At 48.4% G+C, this 15388-nt stretch overlaps 1 protein-coding gene across 3 annotated transcripts in view; it reads left to right on the top strand.

Annotated features, from left to right (window-relative positions):
• LOC110522101 (midasin) overlaps positions 1-15388 on the top strand; it is a 51172-nt gene that overhangs the window by 5893 nt on the left and 29891 nt on the right. For all 3 annotated transcript variants that reach the window (XM_036975658.1, XM_036975659.1, XM_036975660.1), the window contains exons 14-35: positions 3291-3439; positions 3556-3616; positions 3748-3962; positions 4196-4299; positions 4430-4574; positions 8531-8627; positions 8731-8844; positions 8957-9104; positions 9214-9321; positions 9489-9640; positions 10292-10470; positions 10583-10791; positions 11805-11951; positions 12039-12180; positions 12347-12481; positions 12979-13117; positions 13315-13453; positions 13682-13812; positions 14008-14146; positions 14262-14391; positions 14550-14807; positions 14982-15179. In XM_036975658.1, the coding sequence (XP_036831553.1) occupies positions 3291-3439; positions 3556-3616; positions 3748-3962; positions 4196-4299; positions 4430-4574; positions 8531-8627; positions 8731-8844; positions 8957-9104; positions 9214-9321; positions 9489-9640; positions 10292-10470; positions 10583-10791; positions 11805-11951; positions 12039-12180; positions 12347-12481; positions 12979-13117; positions 13315-13453; positions 13682-13812; positions 14008-14146; positions 14262-14391; positions 14550-14807; positions 14982-15179 (3239 nt within the window). The remainder of the gene's footprint in view (positions 1-3290; positions 3440-3555; positions 3617-3747; positions 3963-4195; positions 4300-4429; positions 4575-8530; positions 8628-8730; positions 8845-8956; positions 9105-9213; positions 9322-9488; positions 9641-10291; positions 10471-10582; positions 10792-11804; positions 11952-12038; positions 12181-12346; positions 12482-12978; positions 13118-13314; positions 13454-13681; positions 13813-14007; positions 14147-14261; positions 14392-14549; positions 14808-14981; positions 15180-15388) is intronic.

The following is a 15388-nucleotide window of genomic DNA, read 5'->3' as shown; positions in this document are numbered from 1 at the left end:
ATCTGATGCATCCCAATTTGTTTAAGCCAGTGAAGTAGCCGGCCGCACAATGGTTAGTAGTCAGTTATTTGGCTGGCAGCTTAGGCTTATGGAACGCACTGGGTCAGGCTGCCAGCCCTGCCAGTATGTGCATGTAATCTCTATGTTTTACACAATATAGTCACTGTGCCAGGCCAAACACTTACCCAACCTGGGGAAACAGCCAAGTAGACCCCCCGCTGGTTGATGGAATAAACTTTTAATCAATCCCTACAGATGTCGGATCTCAACTTGATCCCGCTTTTGTTGACGAGAATTTTCCTGCTGCATCAGGGAATTCAAATGAGCCTATAGAGTCCCGGGAAAGGTGTCAGTGTGCCTTCGATTCCGGACCACACCCTTCTGGCACAAATAGCTCAATTCCCCTGATTTTACTTGATTTATTTACACCTTTCAAATATGGACAGTCTAGGGATATTTTACCGCCCGATCCGGCTAAGAAATTACCACGCCAGACACTTTTGGATAACATAAATAGGACACAAATAAAATAACAACAATAGGCTACACCAACATTAGTTTCCATTCACTCAGTGTCGGGTTAAATTGACACAGAAGAAAATCTAGCGCGTATTGATGTTTTAACAAGCTGGCGATGGTTGCAATAGATCCCTTGTTATTTGATTATAGGGCTACCCGTCAGCCCGGGGCTCTCCAACCCCATTCCTGGAGAGCTTCCCTCCTGTTGGTTTTCAATCCAACCCCATTCCTGGAGAGCTACCCTCCTGTTGGTTTTCAATCCATCCCCATTCCTGGAGATCTACCCTCCTGTTGGTTTTCAATCCAACCCCATTCCTGGAGAGCTAACCTCCTGTTGGTTTTCAATCCAACCCCATTCCTGGAGAGCTAACCTGTTGGTTTTCAATCCAACCCCATTCCTGGAGATCTACCCTCCTGTTGGTTTTCAATCCAACCCCATTCCTGGAGAGCTAACCTCCTGTTGGTTTTCAATCCAACCCCATTCCTGGAGATCTACCCTCCTGTTGGTTTTCAATCCAACCCCATTCCTGGAGAGCTAACCTCCTGTTGGTTTTCAATCCAACCCCATTCCTGGAGAGCTAACCTCCTGTTGGTTTTCAATCCAACCCCATTCCTGGAGAGCTAACCTCCTGTTGGTTTTCAATCCAACCCCATTCCTGGAGAGCTACCCTCCTGTTGGTTTTCAATCCAACCCCATTCCTGGAGAGCTAACCTCCTGTTGGTTTTCAATCCAACCCCATTCCTGGAGAGCTAACCTCCTGTTGGTTTTCAATCCAACCCCATTCCTGGAGAGCTAACCTCCTGTTGGTTTTCAATCCAACCCCATTCCTGGAGAGCTAACCTCCTGTTGGTTTTCAATCCAACCCCATTCCTGGAGAGCTACCCTCCTGTTGGTTTTCAATCCAACCCCATTCCTGGAGATCTACCCTCCTGTTGGTTTTCAATCCAACCCCATTCCTGGAGAGCTAACCTCCTGTTGGTTTTCAATCCAACCCCATTCCTGGAGAGCTAACCTGTTGGTTTTCAATCCAACCCCATTCCTGGAGATCTACCCTCCTGTTGGTTTTCAATCCAACCCCATTCCTGGAGAGCTAACCTCCTGTTGGTTTTCAATCCAACCCCATTCCTGGAGAGCTAACCTCCTGTTGGTTTTCAATCCAACCCCATTCCTGGAGAGCTAACCTCCTGTTGGTTTTCAATCCAACCCCATTCCTGGAGAGCTAACCTCCTGTTGGTTTTCAATCCAACCCCATTCCTGGAGAGCTAACCTGCTGTTGGTTTTCAATCCAACCCCATTCCTGGAGAGCTAACCTCCTGTTGGTTTTCAATCCAACCCCATTCCTGGAGAGCTAACCTCCTGTTGGTTTTCAATCCAACCCCATTCCTGGAGAGCTAACCTCCTGTTGGTTTTCAATCCAACCCCATTCCTGGAGAGCTAACCTCCTGTTGGTTTTCAAACCAACCCCATTCCTGGAGAGCTAACCTCCTGTTGGTTTTCAATCCAACCCCATTCCTGGAGAGCTAACCTCCTGTTGGTTTTCAATCCAACCCCATTCCTGGAGATCTAACCTCCTGTTGGTTTTCAATCAAACCCCATTCCTGGAGAGCTAACCTCCTGTTGGTTTTCAATCCAACCCCAGTTGGAACTACCCTCCTGTTGGTTTTCATTCCAACTCCAGTTGTAACTAACCTCCTGTTGGTTTTCATTCCAACCCCAGTTGTAACTAACCTCATTCAGTTGGAGCGAAAACCAACAGGACGGTAGCTCTCCAGGAACATGGTTGGAGAGCCCTGCGTTAACCTGTCTATTGTCACATATTGAAAGGTGTAAAAAAAAAAAAAAACACCCCGAGATGTTTATGCATTTGAGCCGATCCAAAGACGATTTTGTAGAATTGAAGCATTTTTCTTTGTGTAAATTATTAGAATATTCGTTTTACTTCTTAAATGAATGCTATTTGCTTGCAGGCCTAATGTAATCTGCACTATATCGCCCAGCGCTGGGCGCGAACTCATGTGGCTCGCAGTTGGAGCGCGCTGCTTAGACCACAATGCTACAGCAGGCACAAGAATACTGATTGAACATAGGCGGGTCGTTTTTAAAAATGATTTTGTTTTAAGCGTTCCCCAAACCATAGATCCAACCTTAACCACTCGGAATGAATGGCTAAACTGTTAACCTGTTCTGAGTTGTTTTTGTTTTAACCCTGTAACTATGCGGAATGAATGCGTCAAAAATAGACTTTCATCCTTGAGTCAAAGGTCAGTGGGACGGATTTGAACCTACACCGACTTTTGGCATATGTGTGCCAGGGTCAGTGGCTGTAACCACTGGACCACACATTCACTGAGGAAACCGTTAATTTATTCTGCCTGTTGCTTGCCTTCAACATACAGTGCCAGTCAAAAGTTTGGACACACCTACTCATTCAAGGGTTTTTCTTTGTTTGTACTATTTTCTACATTGTAGAGTAATAGTGAAGACACCAAAGCTATGAAATAACACATATGGAATCATGTAGTAACCACATTTCTAAATATTTCTTCAGATATTCAAACCCTCCTGCCAAAGGATTACTTTCCTTCTGCAGCGAAAGGGGTCAAATTAAGATCCGACATCTTTAACGACACACTATGATAAACCAGCAAATATTCCAAGCCTCCGCAATCGACTAAAAACACGTGGATTCTTCCTTTCCAAACCTATCAGATCTATTGTACCCGGCTCTAAAAACCCAAATGCCCATTTGTTTTTGCCTCCATGTTTTCAGTGAGAAACAGACATTTGCTGCCACGCGACCCTCTGCAGTGCTTTTGGAACAGCTAGCTGTGTGCGTTACCAAGGGGGAACCCATCCTCCTGGTTGGTGAGACAGGCACGGGCAAGACGTCCACTGTGCAGTACCTGGCTGGACTCACTGGTGAGACACACAACACCGCCAGGAAGCTCCTCTCACAGACAACATGGTACAATATGGAAACCCACTAACCACCACCTCTGTTCGCCTCCTGTCCTCGCTCCCTCTCCTCTCTCCAGGACACAGGTTACGGGTGGTGAATATGAACCAGCAGAGCGACACAGCTGACCTGCTAGGAGGGTAAGTGAATTACAATAGAAGACCTAGCAAGTCCTTTTCTTATATGACCGTTTCACCTATACCAGCATATTCAGACCGGGAAAATGCCTGTGTTGGTACTGAGTACGCATATTCTCTTCCCCGATCTGCAGTTATAAACCAGTGGACCACAAGCTGATCCTGCTGCCCCTGCGTGAGGCCTTCGAGGACGTGTTCTCCCAGACGTACTCCCGCAAGCAGAACCTGACCTTCCTGGGCCACGTGCAGACCTGCTTCAGGGGCAAGCGCTGGCCGGACCTGCTCAAGCTCATGGACCACGTCTGCAAGTCGGCCCTCGGCAAGTCGGAGCTGCAGGAGAAGAACAATGGTACCGTCAGACACTTTAGATGTTGTCTGTGTCCTAAGTGGCACCCTATTCCTTTGGGGATCTGGTCGAAAGGAGTGCACTATTTCGAGAATAGGGAGCCATTTGGGGAACAACGAAAGAAGTACCTTAAACCCCTGTCATCTTGAATAGCTTAGCCTCACTCTCACTGTGACAGCGATGTGAGTGTTGCCTCAGGCTATTCTCAGTGTGTGGTTTTGTTGTGTCTCCTCCAGCTGCCTTACTGCAGGACCAGTGGGAAGCCCTGGCCGTGAGGCTGGCTCAAACCCAGCAGCAGATCAGAGCCTGTGAGACCACACTGGTCTTTGCCTTTGTGGAGGTAATGGCTTACCTAAAGCCTCTCCTTTCTTATACACACACACATACACACGCTACACATCCCCGTTGCTCACCAACCTGTTATTATGATGCTAAACTCTGTGTGTGTGTGTGTGTCTATCTTTCCACAGGGGACTCTGGCCCAGGCGGTGAAGAAAGGAGAGTGGATCCTGCTGGATGAGATGAACCTGGCTGCAGCAGAGACCCTGGAGTGTCTGAGTGGCCTGCTGGAGGGCACCGCCGGCTCTCTGGTGCTGCTGGACCGCGGAGACACTGGTGAGGCTCCCACTGCTCTCCATAGCATATTATGACAAATTATCAAATCACATTTTATTGGTCACATACATGTGCAGTAATATAAAAGAAAAATGTCACAACAACTACCTTATACACACAAGTGTAAAGGGATGAATAAGAATATGTACATATAAATATATGGATGAGCGATGGCCATGCAGCACAGGCAAGATGCAGTAGATGGTATAGAGTACAGTATATAAACTCAGCAAGAAAAGAAACGTCCCTTGTTCAGGACCCTGTCTTTCAAAGATAATTTGTAAAAATCCAAATAATAATTTCTACTGACTCTGAGAAACACCAATAGAAAGATTCTCGGGGTCCCTGCTTATCTGCGTGAACGTGCCTTAGGCATGCTGCAAGGAGGCATGAGGACTGCAGATGTGACCAGGGCAATAAATTGCAATGTCCGTACTGTGAGACGCCTAAGACAGCACTACAGGGAGACATGACGGACAGCTGATCGTCCTCGCAGTGGTAGACCACGTGTAACAACATCTGCTCAGGATCGGTACATCCGAACATCACACCTATGGGACAGGTACAGGATGGTAAATGGCGGAGTTACACCAGGAACGCACAACCCCTCCATCAGTGCTCAGACTGTCCCTAATAGGCTGAGACAGGCTGGACTGGGGGCTTGTAGGCCTGTTGTAATGCAGGTCTCACCAGATATCACCGGCAACAACGTCGCCTATGGGCACAAACCCACCGTCTCTGGACCAGACAGGACTGGCAAAAATGTATCTTCACTGACGAGTCACGGTTTTGTCTCACCAGGGGTGATGGTTGGATTTGCGTTTATCGACGAAGGAATGAGCGTTACACCGAGGCCTGTACTCTGGAGAGGGATCGATTTGGGGGTGGAGAGTCCATCATGGTCTGGGGCGGTGTGTCACAGCATCATCAGACTGAGCTTGTTGTCATTGCAGGCAATCTCAACGCTGTGCGTTACAGGGAAGACCTCCTCCTCCCTCATGTGGTACCCTTCCTGCAGGCTCATCCTGACATGACCCTCCAGCATGATAATGCCACCAGCCATACTGCTCGTTCTGTGCATGATTTCCTGCAAGACAGGAGTGTCAGTGTTCTGCCATGGCCAACGAAGAGCCCGGATTCCAATCCCGTTGAGCACGTCTGGGACCTGTTGGATCGGTGGGTGAGGGCTAGGGCCTTTCCCCCCAGAAATGTCTGGGAACTTGCAGGTGCCTTGGTGGAAGAGTGGGGTAACATCTCACAGCAAGAACTGGCAAATCTGGTGCAGTCCATGAGGAGGAGATGCACTGCAGTACTTAGTATCTGGTGTAGCCACCAGCTGCATTGACTGTTACTTTTGATTTTGACCCCCCCCCTTGTTCAGGGACACATTATTCAATTTCTGTTAGTCACATGTCTGTGGAACTTGCTCAGTTTATGTCTCAGTTGTTGAATCTTATGTTCATACAAATATTTACACGTTAAGTTTGCTGAAAATGAACGCGGTTGACAGTGAGAGGACGTTTCTTTTTTTGTTAAGTTTACATATGAGATGAGTAATGTAGGGTATGTAAACATGATGTATATCAAATCAAATTTTATTGGTCACATACACATGGTTAGCAGATGTTACTGCGAGTGTAGTGAAATGCTTGTGCTTCTAGTTCTGACCATGCAGTAATATCTAACAAGTAATCGAACAATTTCACAACTACCTTCACAACTACCACAACTACCTTACAAGTGTAAAGGGATGAAACAAAATACTTCATAGTTTGCTAAGAACGCGAAGCGAGGCGGCCATCTCTGTCGGCGCCGGATGTATATGTGGATGTAAAGTGGCATTGTTTAAAGTGACTAGCGATACATTTTATTACATCCAATTTTTAATTATTAAAGTGGCTAGAGATTTGAGTCAGTATGTTGGCAGCAGCCACTCAATGTTAGTGGTGGCTGTTTAACAGTCTGATGGCCTTGAGATGGAAGCTGTTTTTCAGTCTCTTGGTCCCAGCTTTGATGCACCTGTACTGACCTCACCTTCTGGATGATAGCGGGGTGAACAGGCAGTGGCTCGGGTGGTTGTTGTTCTTGATGATCTTTTTGGCCTTCCTGTGACATCGGGTGGTGTAGGCGTCATGGAGGGCAGGTAGTTTGCCCCCGGTGATGCGTTGTGCAGACCTCCCTACCCTCTGGAGAGCCTTACGGTTGTGGGCGGAGCAGTTGCCGTACCAGGCGGTGATACAGCCCGACAGGATGCTCTCGATTGTGCATCTGTAAAAGTGTTTTCGGTGACGAGCCAAATTTCTTCAGCCTCCTGAGGTTGAAGAGGCGCTGCTGCGCCTTCTTTACCACGCTGTCTGTATGGGTGGACTATTTTAGTTTGTCTGTGATGTGTATGCCGAGGAACTTAACTTTCCACCTTCTCCACTACTGTCCCGTCGATGTGGATGGGGGGTGCTCCCTCTGCTGTTTCCTGAAGTCTACGATCATCTCCTATGTTTTGTTGTTATTTTCCTGACACCACACTCCGAGGGCCCTCACCTCCTCCCTGTAGGCTGTCTCGTCGTTGTTGGTAATCAAGCCCACCACTGTAGTGTCGTCTGCAAACTTGATGATTGAGTTGCGTGCATGGGGCGTGCATGGGTGAACAGGGAGTACAGGAGAGGGCTGAGAACGCACACTTGTGGGGCCCCAGTGTTGAGGATCAGCGGGGTGGAGATGTTGTTTCCTACCCTCACCACCTGGGGGCGGCCCGTCAGGAAGTCCAGGACCCAGTTGCACAGGGCTGGGTCAAGACCCAGGGTCTCAAGCTTAATGACGAGTTTGGAGGGTACTATAGGGTTAAATGCTAAGCTATAATCGATGAACAGCATTCTTGCATAGATATTCCTCTTGTCTAGATGAGTTAGGGCAGTGTGATTGCGATTGCGTCGTCTGTGGAGCTTTTGGGGTGGTAAGCAAAATGGAGTGGGTCTAGGGTGTCAGGTAGGGTGGTGAAATGATCCTTGACTAGTCTCTCAAAGCACTTCATGATGACGGAAGTGAGTGCTATGGGGTAGTCGTTTAGCTCAGTTACCTTAGCTTTCTTATGAACAGGAACAATGGTGGCCCACTTGAAGCATGTGGACACAGCAGACTGGGATAGGAATTGATTGAATATGTCTGTAAACACACCAGCCAGCTTGTCTGCGCATGCTCTGAGGATGCAGTTAGGGATGCCGTCTGGGCCGGCAGCCTTGCAAGGGTTAAAATGTTTAAATATTTTACTCACGTTGGCCACGGTGAAAGAGAGCCCGCAGGTTTTGGCAGCGGGCCGTGTCAGTGGCACTGTATTGTCTTCAAAGCGAGCAAAGAAGTTGTTTAATTTGTCTGGGAGCAATACGTCGGTGTCCACGACGGGGCTGGTTTTCTTTTTGTAATCCGTGATTGACTGTAGACCCTGCCCTGAGCCGTTGAATTGCGACTCTACTTTGTCTCTATACTGACGCTCAGCTTGTTTGATTGCCTTGCGGAGGGAATAGCTACACTGTTTGTATTCGGTCATGTTTCCGGTTGCCTTGCCATGATTAAAAGCAGTGGTTTGCGCTTTCAGTTTTGCGCGAATGCTGGCATCAATCCACGTTTTTTGGTTTGGGGAAGGTTTTAATAGTCACCGTGGGTACAACATCACCGTGCACTTGCTAATAAACTCGCTCACCGAATCAGCGTATACATCAATGTTGTTGTGAGGCTATCCGGAACATATCCCAGTCCACGTGATCGAAGCAATCTTGAAGCGTGGAATCCGATTGGTCGGACCAGCGTTGAACAGACCTGAGCACGGTCTGTTCAACACTTTATAACACTATTATATTACATGTAATAAATTAATATTCTCATGATTTTGGTCATAAAGTTATTTGTTGATCATGACCTTGGAAATCACTTTGATGCTGACAGAATAAAACTTTTTTGCACAGAACCCCTGGTTCGCCATCCAGACTTCCGTCTCTTTGCCTGCATGAACCCAGCAACTGACGTGGGGAAGAGGAACCTGCCCCTGGGCATCAGAAACAGGTGAGAACAAGAGAACCAGGCCTGGTGTGGGGCTGAAATGTCTTTAACTTACCGACAACCCTACTAATGGTGGTTTGACTTTGTGACCTTTGTCTTTTCCCAGGTTCACTGAGCTGTATGTGGAAGAGCTGGAGAATGAGGGAGACCTGCTCATCCTGGTGACTGACTACCTGAAAGGATTGAACCCTAATAAAAACGTTATCAACGGCATCATAAGGTCAGGGGTCAGAACACAGTGTCGTAGCCATCACGTGGCTCACAAAGTCACGTTGAATGTCATGCCATATTGATTGCTGATTTGATTGATTCAATTTATTTTGTTGATGCAGCTTTTACCTGGCGGTGCGTAAGGAGGCTACCTCCAAGCTGGTGGATGGGACAGGACACCATCCCCACTACAGCCTGCGTACCCTCTGCAGGGCGCTGAAGTACGTGGCAGCCAACCCCTGTCACAGCGTCCAGCGCTCTCTCTACGAGGTAGGAGGCCAAAGGCTCTGTCACTGTTGATATCCTTAGTAACATCATTGATTTAGATGGGACCAGAGGTTCAGACGTCACCAGATTCTACATTGCTGTCTTTCTCCAGGGCTTCTGTCTGAGTTTCCTCACCCAGCTGGACCGCAGCTCCCATCCCATGGTCCAGAAGCTGGTGTGTCAACACATCATGGGGGGAAACCTCAGGTGTCTAAAGCAGGTAAAACAGCAGTCCCGTACAATGACTAATTAGGTCAGAAGACATTTTATGCGATTTCTGAGTGTTTTTGAACATTTTAAAGGCACAATCTGGGGTCATTTCAAGTGCTTAATGAATCATGAGTTCAGGATTGAGCCGTGTCTCCTGATCTGTGTGTTTTCCCCCAGCCCATCCCGGAGCCCACTGGGCGACCCTGCATCCAGATGGAAGGCTACTGGGTTTCCCAGGGGGAAATGGAGCCAGCCTTGGACCCCAGCTACATTCTTACCACCTCCGTCAAGCTCAACCTGCGTGACCTGGCCAGGGTGGTGTCAGCCGGGTAGGAAAACCGACCTGCTGCCGCCAAATAACCGTGGGAGCCCAGAACCATTTATTTAGTTTGGCCATTGAAGTTTCTGCATTGTGATGCTTTTTCATGACACGTCAACGTTCTATGGCAGCCATGTTCTCTCCCCATTTGACATTTACATGGGAGGTATTAAATACAAGTCCTATAAAACTGATGGCTCTGGAAGAGCCTATTCATAGTAGCCACTATCTGGCTTCAGGGTTGATTCTGTTTCTTTAAAGGGAAATTGTGTCGTCAACCGGAGCGTCACACGAGTTGTTGTTAGCGGAATATTAGTTGCGTCATCACTCGCTGCTGCCATAAAGACAACGTGGCTGGTTTTCGCACGTTGTCTCGTGTTTCCATACCCGCGCCACACCGTCCCCACTAAGTGCTTGATTGTTTCTCGGCCCTTCATTAATTCCGTCCTCTCTGGGCATGTGGGCCTGCATCCCAAATGGCACCCTGTTCCCTACGTAGTGCGCTACTTCTAACCAAAACCCTGTGCGCCATTTGGGACACGGCCATGACCGCTACTCTTGAGGCCAAGGGGGGGGGAAAAATCAATCAACTCCTCTTCCACGAATTGCACAGTGGGACACCGCTAAGTGTTGTGGTTATGTATTTCTGTTTGTTCTTCAGGAGCCACCCGGTCCTGATCCAAGGAGAGACATCGGTGGGAAAGACCAGCCTGATCAGGTGGATAGCGGCCGCCACGGGGAACCAGTGTGTGAGGATCAACAACCACGAGCACACAGACATCCAGGAGTACATTGGCTGCTACTCCTCTGACGGCAGGGGCAAGCTGGTCTTCAAAGAGGGTACGGCCAGTTCTACGCTGTAGCCCAGCAGTGTCTCACACGGCCTGTAGTAAACACTCTGTTCATGATTACGGTGTAATGTCTTGTGCCTCTGTGTATTCTTCCCCAATAGGCGTTCTGATTGACGCCATGAGAAAAGGCTACTGGATCATTTTAGATGAGTTGAACTTGGCCCCTACAGACGTCCTGGAGGCCCTGAACAGACTGCTGGACGACAACAGGGAGCTGTTTGTCGCAGAGACACAGGAGGTGGTCAAAGCTCACCCCCGATTCATGCTGTTCGCTACCCAGAATCCTCCTGGTTTCTACGGAGGCAGAAAGGTACGCGTCACTCAGGCCATAGTGGGATATTAAGATTCAATTGGAATAGTGGAACAGTGCACTTTCCCCACTGAATTTCATAGCCAGGATATGCAGCCAAATCTCCCTCTGTTCCTCAGAGAAAACATCTTGATTCTCGTCCTTACCATTCAAAAGATATGACTCATAATACCGGCGCGACTTTTCTTTTTTTAGTCCTTCTATCGTTCACAAAGCATATCGCGGGCCGTTCAGAAAACTAGGCTACTAGCGGACTCGGAACGTTAACCATTTGTTTAGGCTACGCCTAGTTCAGTCTTGTTACCTCATTAGCTAGCAATACCTAACAACCCAAGGCGCGTTCAGCAGGACGCAACGTTTTGGAATGTTCAGATAGCATATTTCTTTCTGACGTGTTGAATACGGAACAACTTTGGCTCTATTCATGGGATTTTGCAAAGAACGTGGCCCTGGTAACGTTACCAGTAGCCTACATGAAAACATTTAGTGGCACAGAAAGAAAGGAAAAGGGATAGCAAGCAATTTATTGACTACATCCCTCTAGCCAATTCACTATATCTGACTGGGTAAATCACTTTATTTTAAGCACTTGGTCCAGGACTCGAGCACTGGGACTTGGACTTCAGAGATGGGGACTCGTGACTCGACCGACCATTGGTGACTCGGGGGGACACACTTGCTCTCACTCTGCGCTTCTGTGTGTCCCTGTTTGTTTTGTATGTGATGTGCGGTATCTAAGCTGAATATATCATTCTTTGTATAAGTTAGTCATTATTTCTTCTGTTGGGAAGAGAATAGAATGTTATGCAGAAAAGTATTGGTTGGACAAGGTTGTGTATGTTTGTGCGCATGGAATAACTAGACTGAATCATTATTGAAACGACATGATATTTTGGTCAGAATGATGTAAGACTGGGTGAAATCTAAAAAATAAAATAAGTGTCAGAAACAAACCTGTAGTTTGACAGGCCGAGTCTCATCGATTGCAATGTAATCTTAACCCCCCCCGTCAGGTGCTGTCCAGGGCCTTCAGGAATCGTTTTGTGGAGCTTCACTTTGACGAGTTGCCCAGTGACGAGCTAGAGACCATCCTCCAGCAGAGATGTAGCCTTCCTCCGTCCTACTGCTCCAAGCTGGTCAAGGTCATGCAGGATCTCCAGGTGAGTGTCACATATTTGAGCCTCCCTTTCACATGCTAACTCGTTGCTTTTGGCGTTAAGGTAATGCTGTTGTGTGTGTGTGTGTAGTCTCTTCGCAGGGGATCCACAGTGTTTGCTGGGAAACATGGCTTCATCACCCTGAGAGATCTGTTCCGCTGGGCCGACCGCTATCGGCTGGAGGAGCAGACGGACGCCTCTCGCGATTGGCTGCAGCATTTAGCTGACGATGGTAAGGCCCAATCGAATCACACCCCTATCTTACGCAAAAGGCACATTTTCGTTTTTTTGTCTCTTGCTTTTTCCGTGCTCTTTTTTAAAATATTTTTTTAAATGTGATTGTGTCGATGACATCCACTTCATATAATGTAATCAAACCCTGTCTCTCTCTCTCTCAGGGTTCATGCTGCTGGCTGGGCGAGTGAGGAAGCCAGAGGAGGCCGCTACCATCCAGTCTATCCTGGAGAAACACTTCAAGAGGACGGTGAACCCTGACAACCTGTTCTCAGAGGAGCAGCTCACCACACAGTTTAGTGAGTGGAGCAGAGCCTGGTTCACACAGACAACAATTGAACCACAACCCAACTGAGTGCATGACCCTGTTCGTTCACAGACAATTCCTATTGGAGGAGAGTGTCAACGACACAGGAAAGCATTCAACTAAAGCTATAATGTCAAAAGTGCAGAATGTGGTGTGGAAAATGTTCAATACAAGACATTCAATGTCCTGTGAGTGCATGTAAGAGGAACCACAGATTACCCGCGCTTGTACGTACTCAAAATGTACTTCAGATGTTGAGAACACGAGGTGTCACTGTTCTCCATTATTTGGGGACAATAGTGTGTGAACATGAATATTGAGTGTGAAGTGGATGGAATGTGTGTCACGTGGCGTTGTCCGTCTCAACTGGAATGACATTACGCACCTCCCTTTGCGTAACGTACTCCAATGGTTTCCATCAAGTTTAGCCCGGCCATTTTTATTGGTCAGCGTGTCCGAAGAATTAATCTGGGTTATTGTGATTGGCAGGTCCGTCCGTGGACAGCATCGCGGGAGTGCCCGAGGAGTTCCGTCACGTGGTGTGGACGCGGGGGATGAGGAGACTGGCCGTGCTGGTGGGACGGGCCCTGCGCTTCGGGGAGTCTGTTCTATTGGTGGGAGACACTGGGTACGATTCATACGGAGTCCCTGATTGTCCATTTGAATCAGAAATATAATTTCCAAAGCGAACATGGTAAAGTGAATGGCTCAGTAGTACCTACAGAATGACACATCTCTGTGTCTACTTATCCGGAAACCACTACATTCAAGTATTAGATTCCAGAATGACAGATCAGTTAGAATGTAAGTTCTCCCCCCCTCCAGGTGCGGTAAGACCACCATCTGCCAGCTCTTTGCTGCGCTGGCCGGACAGAAGTTCTTCTCCCTCAACTGTCACCTGCACATGGAGACGTCTGACTTCCTGGGCGGCCTGCGTCCTGTCAGACACACTGGGACACAGCAGGTAGATGGATACCACACTGATATTGGGCACAATCTAGATGGAACTATGAACGTATAAGTCTTAATGGAGCCGTCATAAACTCTTCATAAGGCATTTTTATCTTACTGAGGTCAAAAAATAAATTCAATAAAATGATGCTGTATGGGTAAAGATCATGCAGTCACAAATGATAATGCAACAGATAATGCAGTCCCACTGACCCCCTCCCGTCGTCGTGCGTTGGTACAGGCGGACGCTGAGGACGGCAGGTTGTTTGAGTGGCACGACGGGCCCCTGGTCCTGGCCATGAGAGAGGGAGGGGTGTTCCTCATGGACGAGATCTCCCTGGCTGACGACTCTGTGTTGGAGAGACTCAACAGGTACACACCCTGACTATGTTCCAATATCGGCACTGGTATACGACTCAGGATCCTTCCCCGATACATGACTTCATTCTAAATGGAATGCTAGTGTGGATATGGGAATAGGGCCACTTCCTCACGAGAATTAGCGTATAGCACTTCATTAGACGGCATTGACCTCTAAGCTCTGACCCTGCTCTCTGATTGGCTCAGTGTCTTAGAGACGGAGAAGTCTCTGGTGCTGGCAGAGAAAGGAAGTGGCGATGACGACGACGTGGAGGTGATTGCAGCAGGGCAGAACTTCCGCCTGGTAGCCACAATGAACCCTGGGGGAGACTTCGGGAAGAAGGAGGTGAACAGTCTATATTCTATTATTTTCTAACTCTGCCTCTAAAGGACCACAATCACGTTTGTTTGTTAGGTGGATGATCAGTCCAACTTGTTAACATTTCTCTGCGTGTGTCCAGCTCTCACCTGCGCTGAGGAACAGGTTCACTGAGATCTGGTGCCCCCAGAGTAACAGCCGCAGTGACCTGGTGCAGATCATCCAGCACAACCTGAGGACTGGCCTCTCATTGGACGATAGCGACCACCAAGGTACTCCTCTCCTCCACACACCACAGACATAATACAGCTATTCATCTAGGAGTAGCATTTGATAGTCTAGAATAGTCTGACTGCATATTTTATATAGTCTTCTCCAGTTTTTGGCGAGCTTTGCTTCAAATGTGTTGACCCTTTGACCCCCAACCCAGGAGGACACATCGCCGAGCTCATGCTGGACTTCATCGACTGGCTGACCAACCAGGACTTTGGGCGGCGCTGCGTGGTCAGCGTCAGGGACATCCTGTCCTGGGTCAACTTCCTCAACCTGGTGTGTGAGCGCGACGCCGACGGCTTCATGACCATGGGGGACGAGGGCGAGGAGGAGGCCGAGTGGGACCTCCGGCTGGACACGGTCACTGCCTTCATCCACGCAGCGTGCCTGGTCTACGTGGACGGCATCGGCTCAGGTCAGACACCGAGACGCAGACTGTTGATGATGTGTGGGATTACAACAGCAAATTATCTGTTTTGCTTATGTGTGGCTAGAATACACAGCACGTGGAAGACGCTGGCTGCTGTTGTGAGAGGCTTAGTAACTACTAGAATTGTTTAATCACGCGACCCCTCCTATGGTGTCACAGGGACCACGGCGTCTGCTGCGGAGAACGCCCTGGTGGCGCGCAGGGCCTGTCTGAGCTTCCTGAGTACCAAACTGGCTGGGATCACCAAGCTGGACCAGGAGATGCTAGACGCGCTGAGGGTCTACGACACCAGCCTGTCCAGGGAGCCCCATTGGGGGGACGACTTCTTTGGCATCGACCCCTTCTACATCCCCTCAGGTGTGGGACGCTTTGATCCTAGACGAGAGCATGGGCCCATTGGTCAAAAGTGGTACACTATATAGGGTGCCATAGGAAGCAAGACTGAAGCGTGTGGTTTAATGGATCTGTTTTTGTAAAAAAAAAAATCCTTCAGTTTCTGTGTGTCGTTGGTGTTGAATGTGTTTACCTTTTTTCATAGATTTTTGTTTCCTTTTTCCATCCGTTTT

The sequence above is a fragment of the Oncorhynchus mykiss genome, chromosome 4 (genome assembly GCF_013265735.2).
Source record: "Oncorhynchus mykiss isolate Arlee chromosome 4, USDA_OmykA_1.1, whole genome shotgun sequence".
NCBI classification, from domain to species: Eukaryota; Metazoa; Chordata; class Actinopteri; order Salmoniformes; family Salmonidae; genus Oncorhynchus; species Oncorhynchus mykiss.
This window is presented reverse-complemented; position numbering and strand designations above follow the sequence as displayed.